This window comes from Equus quagga, unplaced genomic scaffold (assembly GCF_021613505.1).
Source record: "Equus quagga isolate Etosha38 unplaced genomic scaffold, UCLA_HA_Equagga_1.0 154964_RagTag, whole genome shotgun sequence".
Lineage (NCBI taxonomy): Eukaryota > Metazoa > Chordata > Mammalia > Perissodactyla > Equidae > Equus > Equus quagga.
This window is the reverse complement of record NW_025796961.1, coordinates 3443-13110: the sequence shown is the minus strand read 5'-3', so window position 1 is coordinate 13110 and position 9668 is coordinate 3443. Positions and strand designations below refer to the sequence as shown.

At 48.3% G+C, this 9668-nt stretch overlaps 1 protein-coding gene across 4 annotated transcripts; it reads left to right on the top strand.

The window, feature by feature from the left end:
- Positions 1-3307: 3307 nt before the first annotated feature.
- LOC124233156 (aurora kinase C) lies at positions 3308-8376 on the top strand. 4 transcript variants are annotated; one of them, XM_046650299.1, is made up of 8 exons: positions 3308-3708; positions 5023-5140; positions 5254-5293; positions 5535-5726; positions 6079-6217; positions 6981-7129; positions 7728-7902; positions 8097-8376. In XM_046650299.1, the coding sequence occupies exons 1-8, from the start codon at positions 3676-3678 to the stop codon at positions 8265-8267; spliced, it is 1017 nt and encodes a 338-aa protein (XP_046506255.1). In that variant the 5' UTR covers positions 3308-3675; the 3' UTR covers positions 8268-8376. The 4 variants fall into 4 exon arrangements, with proteins under 4 accessions (XP_046506255.1, XP_046506256.1, XP_046506254.1 ...); XM_046650298.1 differs by lacking the exon at positions 3308-3708 and adding an exon at positions 3955-4358; XM_046650301.1 differs by lacking the exon at positions 3308-3708 and adding an exon at positions 4913-4931.
- The last annotated feature ends 1292 nt before the right edge of the window (positions 8377-9668 follow it).

Genomic DNA, 9668 nt, shown 5'->3' with positions numbered 1-9668 from the left:
CCCTGTCATTTCCAAACAAGAGGGTGTTAATGCACCTAGCTGGATGTGATGTTTAAGTTGGAATAAGGTGGAAAGCCATGGACAGAGGAGGGGACAAGGAGAAAGCAGGCCTTCGAGCGACCCTGGTGTTTGTAAGATCCCAGTTATTTGCCATGGTATTTTAGGAAGATTCTTCCAGATGCCCTTCTTAAAGCCCCACACTTCAGACAGTGACCAAGCACAACTAACTGCAGGCTGCAAATTCTTGACGACTTCAGGTATTCTCCCTATATCATTTCTCCAACTTCTGAGGTCGGAAGGAAGAAATGCCCTTGTGTGTGCTGTCTTGATTTGTTTTCCTGATCATTTTCCCTTTCACAGGCATCCTCACCATTTTGCTGCCTCATCCCTTATGGCATTTGTAGCTGCGTCATCTTTCATCATCTCTGCTAGTCTTGCTCTTCCTAGTTCCTTTCCATGTCCCTGCTTTCAGATAAGAGTCCTCACACAGGTTCAGAGTACTTCCTTCTCACCGTGTCTCTCCTTGAACCCTGGAATCACTTAAGAAATTATCACCCTTTTCCCCCATCTTAGAGACTGCCTGACATTTATGTCACATGTCATCGCAGAGCCTATAGGCCTCTTTGTCTGCATGTTCTTCTGCCCCTCACCCTTTGTGACTTGTCTTTGCTCGTTTGCTTGAGTGTCAGACATCACCACTGTGATCTTTCCTATATCTTGGCTTCTGCCACTTTCACTTCTTTGTCTTTTCCTCCCTCTTCCTTTAACTGAGGAGCCCCTTGGGGCAGTTTTCCTCTCCATGCAGTGTTTCCACTTCACCTTTACCTCTTACTCTCCACTTCCCAAACCTCCCTGCCTTGTGAACCTCCTTATTACAATGCCACCATCTTCGCCATTCTGGCCAAGGTCGGCAGTGACTCCTGTATTCATAAATTTCCAGCCCTTGTCTTTCTTGTGCTCAGGACTGAACTTGTCCCCATTGACCACTCCATTCTTGAAATACACTCTTTCCTTGGTTCTGTGACATCACTCCTGGTTTTCTCCCTCCCTCCTTTTTTCCTTCCTTGCTGACTCATACTCTAGCCACCCATTTGGTTTTGAAATTCCTGAAGAATTTTCTCTCATGCTGTGGTCTCCCCAGGCCTCATCTGCATACGTGGCTTCACTTATCTTCTTTACTTTTGACAAATTTAAATTTATTACCCCAATCCTGACTTCTTCAAGCTCTGGACTTGAATTCCTTATTGTCTTTTTGCTGTCCCCAGTTGGATGTTTCAAAGATACCTTGCGGGGGCGGCCCCATGGCCAAGTGGTTAAGTCCACGCATTCCGCTGCAGCGGCCCAGGGTTTCACTGGCTCCGCTCCTGGGCGAGTACATGGCACTGCTCGTCAGTCCACATTGAGGCGGTGTCCCACATGCCACAACTAGAAGGACCTGCAGTAAGATATACAACTATGTACTGGGGGGGTTTGGGGAGATAAAGCAGAAAAAGAAAAAATACCTTGGTCTCCATGTGATTTAGTAAGATTCAAAAACTACTCCTCCCAGATTCTGATCCACTTTTAGTCTTCCCTCAGTACTACTTGTACTGTGTGGTTACCCAGGACAGAGATCCCCTGACTGAGCACCAAAGCCTTAAGGTGGCCCATCCAGGGGGCCTTACCTGGTGTGGGGCCTGCGTATGTTACCACCTTTTCTCCTGCACAACCCTCACCTCTCTTCTCTTTTCCTGTTTCCTTTTCCTGTGCTTTTCCCTTCCTGCTGTGGGGTTTTCCCTACCCACTCTGGCCAGTGAGTGAGTGCTTATCCCTCCAATGTCATCTCAAATAGCACCTCCTCAGGAAAGCCTTCACCACAACCCCCATCCAGGTCATAACCTTGCTTTTTCAGAAATACATACATGTGGGGGCTGGCCTGGTGGCACAGCGGTTAATTGCGCATGTTCCGCTTCGGTGGCCTGGGGTTCGCCGGTTCGGATCCTAGGTGAAGATGTGGCACCGCTTGGCAAGCCATGCTGTGGCAGGCATCTCACATATAGAGGAAGATGGGCATGGATGTGAGCTCAGGGCCAGGCTTCCTCAGCAAAAAGAGGAGGATTGGCAGCAGATGTTAGCTCAGGGCTAATCATCTTTAAAAAAAAAAAAAGTATGTATATATGTGAATATCTAGAGATATATATACATACAGTTCTTTGCTCCCCAAGACAATCTTCTAGCCTCAAAGTGGTTAAACTCATGGTTCCAGTTTATTACAGCAAAAGGACACAGATCAAGATCACCAAGGAAAAAAGGCACATAGGGGAAAGTCCAAGAGAACTAAGCACAAGCTTTCAGGTGTCCCACCCAGGGCAGTTGCATGGGGAGCCAATTCTTTCAGCAAAGATGTGACAACATGTTCAAGTGTCACCAACCAAGGAAGCTCACCCAAGCTTCAGTGTTCAGGGTTTTCATTAAGGCACATGATACGTACGTGACTGACTATGCATGTTCAGTCTCCAGGATCCTGCCTCAGAAGGCAAAGATGCTGTGTAGCCTGGCGCCCCAGGTGTACAAACCCCACCATTCACCAGGAGTCACACTGTTAGCATAGGTTATCTAGTCAAACTGATACAGGGGGACCCAAGGCCTCAGGCATAAAAATCATTTACCAGCAAGATATCCTAAGGACTCAAGTGGTCTTTCTGGAGCAGGTCGAGGGCAAGTCATTTCTCTGGAATGTGCAGCATTTGAGCAACTGAAGCCTGTTCATTTAATGTTTTCCTGCACAGTCCACCTTGTTGGCCTTTGGCCTAGTCTCTGTTACAGTGAAACATATTTGCCTGAGCATCTACATGAAGTAAAGCATTTCTGTAACAGACACACCACAGTACCATCAGGAATACGCTTAGCATTTGAAGGAGGCGGTGTGGGGTATGGATAGATTTAAACGAACCCCCAACCCATCCTATAAAGCCATTACATTCGTATCCAGGTTTTTGTACTAATTTGATTACTCATCCTCTTTGATCAACTGTTATTTGTACTTTGTGATAAACCACCTCCTCTGTCACTACACTGGTTTAAGTCATCACCCTCACCCATCTGGAAAGCAGAACTTCTTAAGGTCTTCTTCCCCCTCTCATGCCCCTTCCTTAGTCTAGTTTCCACGCAGTGCCTAGAGTGATCCTTTTAATATACAAATCAGATCACATTACTCTTCAGCTCAAAACCCCACCATGGCTACCTATTTCACAGTGTACTATGTATTTTTTTATTTTCTGTATTCTTGTTCTGGCATTGGGCACCTCGGTGAATGGGGAGAGACAGCAAACAACTTGCCCAGGACCTTGCCTTTCATGTGTAAACTAACCACCTCTATTTGGTTCTTGCACTTTGGGAGACAGTATTCCTCTGCCCTAAAACTCCATGGCTAGGTACCAGACAGCAAAGATACCTCCTATGCCCCAAAGCTCTACTGTATTTTTCAAACCAGCTAATCCTAAGCTATTTACCTGCCCTGCCCTGCCTTTCCTGCAGAAAACACAATAAAGGTGCTGGGCCATGCCTTCTCCTTTGCTGCTGCTGCCTTCTGACCCACTCTGGTGCTTCATCACATGGCCCGGTGTGGCATGCCCTGACTCCTGTTTGCTAGGGATCTGTGAGCGGAAGCTGCTTCCTTCATGATATGAGGTCTGCATGTCTTACCACAGCCGATTAAACAAATCCCAGGTAAGTTTTAGAACACATTCAGGAGTATGTTATAACCTCCTTACAGTGGTTGACAAGGTTCTACACAATTTGTCTCCATTTCTCTCTGATTCATTTTGTCCCACTGTAACCCCTGCAGATGCAGCTCTAGCCACACTAGCCTCCTTGCTTTTCCTCAACTCCCCCCCGCCCCACCATGGTCCCAACCCAGAAATGTCTTTCTCAGGGACCTAGGAGCCATCTGTTTGAAACGAAGACATAAAGGGAGATAACATCTCTAGCTCCCCACTTCTGTGGGAGGTTAGGAGCCTAACTTCGTGGGCACCTAACTCCAAGTTGCAAAACTACCTTCTGTCGTAAAGAAATGAGAAATTTGTTTTCCCTTGTAGAAGGCTAATGTAACGGCCGACGATCACCCGCATTACCAGGTATATTTAGGATGAACTATGTGTAACAAAAGGTGCTATCATGTTTTCTTACTTGAAGACTAATTATTTTGAAAAGGTGCGATGGGTGAGTGCGGCTGCGCGTCACTGAGTCACGCCACCTACGGGCAGTCCTGGGTTGGGGGCGGCTTCCGGGGGTGCGGGGGGATGGGGGAGGCCACAAGCCGCAGGGTGTCGGGGGACACAGGCACACGTTTCGGGGAGCCGAACCGCGGGGACCCTCAGGTATGTGCGTAGCTGAGGAGGACCCCAGGGAGTGGCCTGAGCCGGACACGACCTTGGAGCCGGGGCCAGCTGGGCGCGCGTGCGGCCTGGCGTTTGCGAGCTGCACAAGGCCGACCCCAGAGGCGTCTGTTTCTTCCGACGCGCGTCACGTCGGCTGGCTAACGCACTCGCTCACGCGGGGGCTTACACACCCGTTCCCTCACCCGGGCCCCTTTACCATGGCCTCAGCGCACCCCGCCCGCGCCCTTTTCCGGGACTGCTCTGCAGCTGCGTGCGCACCGCCTGCCGGGCCCGGCCCCGCCCCGCCCACGGCCCGCCTTCCGGCCTCCGCGCCCTGTCGTCTCATTGGCCCGGTCCCCTCGGCCCTCCTCTCCCCGGCGGAATTTCCCCGTTCTGTCTCTTCTATTGGGCACGCTGCCTGCGGCCTGAGAAATTTCAGCCAATGGGAGCGGTCAGGAACTACCGGGCAAAGGGGCCGTGGCGCGCAGTATAAAGGGCCTGGCTCTCGTTGCCCAGGATTATCTCCGACTCCGTGCGTCGAGGGGTGGTGAGAAGCTAAGGGGCAGCTGGGCTGTGCGTTCCCGGTCCCTGCCCGCCGTCGTGGGCGCAGGTCTGGGCTTGAAGAGCCTCAGCCTGAGTGTTTCTTCCTCCCACCCGTATGCAGGATCCCCCGGACCTGGACACGCAGTTCCGCAGGGCTCAGGAAGGCGTCCCCTCTCCGTCTTCTCTTCTCATGAGTCTCCCAGAAGCTGTGATGAAGTCGGGCAGTGTTCGGCCCGCAGGTGAAGCGGATCAGAACCAGGACCAGAGAAGGAGGGTTGAGAAGAAAGGCCTGGTGTCAGTTGTTGGGGTTGGGGGTGCACAGAACAGTGTTGACATCTCTTTTTTATTGCAGTACCTACAGCAGGCCAAAGTCAACCCGGCTTCCCAACCGTGTGAGTGCCTTTGGCTTTGTGTCTGGAAGCGGAAGGGCAGTGAGACTGAGGAAGAAGACCAAGCTGCGCGTGTGCAGCATTGGTTCATGTGGCTGAGAGCTGTTGATCAAACACCCCAGCTGGGCCCTTGAGAAGGCAAAGGGGCGGAGGGAGGGTAAAGTGAAGGAGGAAGGTGAGCATTCCAAGTCCCTGACTCCCTCCACCCACCTCCCAAACTGAGGCTCTCTTCCTCTCCTGTCAGGCGGCATCTCACAATTGATGACTTTGAAATCGGGCGTCCTCTGGGCAAGGGAAAATTTGGGAATGTGTACCTGGCTCGGCTCAAGGAAAGCCATTTCATTGTTGCTCTGAAAGTCCTCTTTAAGTCCCAGATAGAGAAGGAAGGACTGGAACACCAGCTGCGCAGGGAAATTGAAATCCAGGCGCATCTACAGTAAGGACAGTCTCTGCATGAGATTCCAGAAGTGGTTCCTCACTCTTGTTCTGTTTCCTCTGATATTTCTGCCATCTGAACCCAGTACTACCCCCAAATAAGCCCTTTGCTTCCACCTTGAAGACTTCTCTCTGCAACTCATTCCAATTACACTATGTAAAGTTCCCTCTGTGTCACACTGGAACCCTGATTCCCATTCCTTCTTTCTCCCCTCACACACTCCCAGACCAGACTGTATTTATACTGGTCCCAGCACAATTTCAATTTGCCCCCTGTATGACCAATCACTTGTATTAGCATCATGTGTTGAGCCTCAGGGAGGAGTCTGACCTTTCCTCCATCCCTCCTCCAGACACCCAAATATCCTACGCCTGTACAACTACTTCCATGATGCACGCCGAGTGTACCTGATTCTGGAATATGCTCCAAGGGGTGAGCTCTACAAGGAGCTGCAAAAGAGCCACACATTAGATGAACAGCGTACGGCCACGGTGAGGTGGGGGGATGGGTGCTCTGGGGTCTGTGAGTTTACTGTGGGCTGGTGGGGTCACTGCTTCTGGCTGGTTCTGGTGTCCAAATTGGGTTTTTCCTTAGTTTATTTCTGAATTTTATTCTATAAATCTTATATGACACATACATCCTACAACTTCACATTTGGATACCCTAACTACCCCCAGAGTATTTATAAGAAGGGTGTATAAGTTTGGATTCTTTGGTTGTAAGCAACAGAATCTAACTCCACTACCTTATGCAAAGAAACTTATTTAAAGGTTGTGAGGGAGTTTGCTGAGTAAATGCATGAACTGGCCCAGAAATAGGAAGCATGAGTTTTCTAGAGGGCTCCAGACAGGGAACCAGAGTGATGATCATCCCAGCAGGAATGATTGGGTCAGCTTGCTGTCAGAATGATCGATCTTCCAATTTTCCTCCTGTTTTTGTATCACTTCCTCAGGCCTCAAGTCCTGTGGGAGATCATCTGATTGGCTCAGCGTAGGTCCTCCATCTGGCCACTTGCTGTGCTAGGGCAAAAGGGAGGATCTGTCCATCTTAGCATCCATCCTGTAAGACCGCATAAAATAGTGGAGGGGAAATCCTCCCTCACCAATAATTGTGGTGCTATTAAGGAGGTAATGGAGCTAGTAACCAGGAAACAAAAGATTCCACTACAATTATAAAATACACGATATGTATTTTACCTCATAGGGAAAGTGTGGCCGGCTTCATTTCCAGACTGCTTTTTCTTTGCTCACACAGATAATGGAGGAGTTGGCAGATGCTCTGACCTACTGCCATGAGAAGAAGGTGATTCACAGGGATATTAAGCCCGAGAACCTGCTGCTGGGGTTCAGAGGTGAGGTGAAGATTGCAGACTTTGGCTGGTCTGTGCACACCCCCTCTCTGAGGTAGGTCAGGTGTGGTGGGATGGGCCCTGGGTGCCAGTTAGGAATGATCCAATTTAATTCATTCCACATGAAGACCCAGATACAAACCTGGGTTTGTATTTGAATACTGCCTTTATCAAATGCATATATTTAATATGTATTTGTAGTTTGAAAGAATGTGGTTCAACCATGTTTTTTATTTCTTGATCTCTGTTAACGTATAACTTTAACAACAAGTTTCCATGTAAATTAAGGACCATTGCTCCATAATTCTAGGAATCTTATTGTATGAATAAACCATAATTAAGTTACTTGGTCCCTCTTGATGGACCATCAGTTTGTTCCAAACCTTTCTTGATGCCCAGAACATTCTTATGAAAACATCCTGGATCATGAGCTAAATAATTATATGGATAATTGCAAAACAGGAATTGGTGGGTCCCAGTGCTTGCCTTCTCTGCATCTTGATCCATATTACAAGTGGTGTTTCCAAACTCCTGTGCTCAGGAGGGGACTGCTCGGGATTTCCTAGGGTCTCCCATCTCACTGGAAGCTGGGGAAGGAGGGTTCTCCTTGTTCTGGGCCTCTGCGCAGTGCTCCTTTCTCTGCTCTCCTCTAGGAGAAAGACAATGTGTGGAACTCTGGACTATTTGCCCCCAGAAATGATCGAGGGGAGAACATACAATGAGAAGGTGGATCTGTGGTGCATTGGGGTGCTCTGCTACGAGCTGCTGGTGGGAAATCCGCCCTTTGAGAGCAACTCCCACAATGAGACCTACAGACGCATCCTCAAGGTGGGATGGCCACACTCTTAGGTATTCATGGGGAAGCAAGTCAGTGGTGGGTGGTGGGCCTGTGGAGCCTGGGGCACACACACAGGTTGTCCACTAAGATCCAGAACAGTGCCTTGAAGAAATTCAAGGAACAGAGAGAACACAGACCAAAGAAATGAACCGTACTTCTCTTTCTTCTTCTCTGGCCTCATCAGGTAGATGTAAGGTTTCCCCCATCAATACCTTCAGGGGCCAAGGATTTGATCTCCAAGCTTCTCAGATACCAGCCCTTGGAGCGGCTGCCCTTGGACCAGATCCTGGAGCATCCCTGGGTCCGGGCCCACTCCCGGAGGGTGCTGCCTCCATCTGCTCAGATGGCTTCCTGAGCCCTGTCTGCCCCTCCTCCCTTGAGTTTGTTCAAGGAGAACTCCCGTCTTTTGTTTCTTCTCTTTTAAGGTGCAAGATGCTAATTAATAAAAGCTGAATCTTTTTGTACCAGGTCTTTATAGTTGTGTGAGTCGGTGTGGGATTGGGTAGAATCTTTATTTCTTGTAGTAACTCTTCCCTTTGAGAGCAGTGCAAGATGATGCCCCCCCCCGACCCCCAGAGATGGTGACTTAAGCACTCTCCTTGAAAACTAGTTACTACTCTCTGCAGATAATTGCCCTGGCGGTACATAACCTACCACCTGTCACAGTGGCTCCTAGACTCAACTTCCTATTCCCGAGGTTCTCAGGAGTATACCACCTGTAACACAGGACTCTGATCAAGCCAGAGGTCCACTCTCTTTATACTGATATCCAACATGCTGCCATCTTCAACATAAAATATTTCACTGCACTTCAATGTTCCCCAAATTCTCAAATGAATTCAGTAGCACCTCCATGGTATGTCATATTCTGATTGCATCAGAATAAATCATCCCTAATAATAAATGTAACATCACTTCTGAAATCACCCTCCACCTGCAGCAATTTCCTTCTGTCACAGTTTCATGTGGCAGCTGCTCCCTTCATCCATGGCATGCTCTCTGTACCAGAGTAAACATCTAGGCTCTTCAGCTGGAAGCTCAAACATGTTTTTTGCTCACTGCAGGCATCGTATCCACCTGTGTCTCCTGACTAAAAACACTTCATATGGAGTTCGCCTCGCTAACGTTACTCCCACCACCATGTTCTACACATTGTCCTCAATGTGAAATGTCCAGCACACACAGGACCACGTCCCTATTATAACCAGACTTACTAATTAAATATAAATAATTCAGCCCCTCCACTCTCACATGAACAGCTCCCACTAGTGCAGATCCATCATTTAAATGTGCAAAGACTTTGGCTCATGGTTTTTTTACCTGTATCTTCAGTGCTCACAGCTCTGTGCTTTCTAGCTTTGTCCTATCAGTTTTCTTGAGTTAATACTTCAATTAAACACTTGGAAATTCCTAATAAATTAACTGGCTTGTACACACAAAGCATGTAATATTACTCATTTCTGGTGTTGGAAAATCTCATATCACTGGGCACATTTTGGGCAGGTAGGAAAGAATAGAAAAATCAACCAGGACCTCAACACTGACTACCAGATGATATATGGTTAAATAACGAAAATTCTGACACGCTTTACAGTAAGGATTTCAAAGTTTCTCCAATAGCTACATAGCTTTCCTCACCTACCCTCATTCCAGACATTCTGCCTCCCATGACACAGAGAAAATAAAAATCTTAACTTTAATATCTGTTTTACATGCTAACCCACAACCATTTAACCATAAGAGTCAACCACATGTG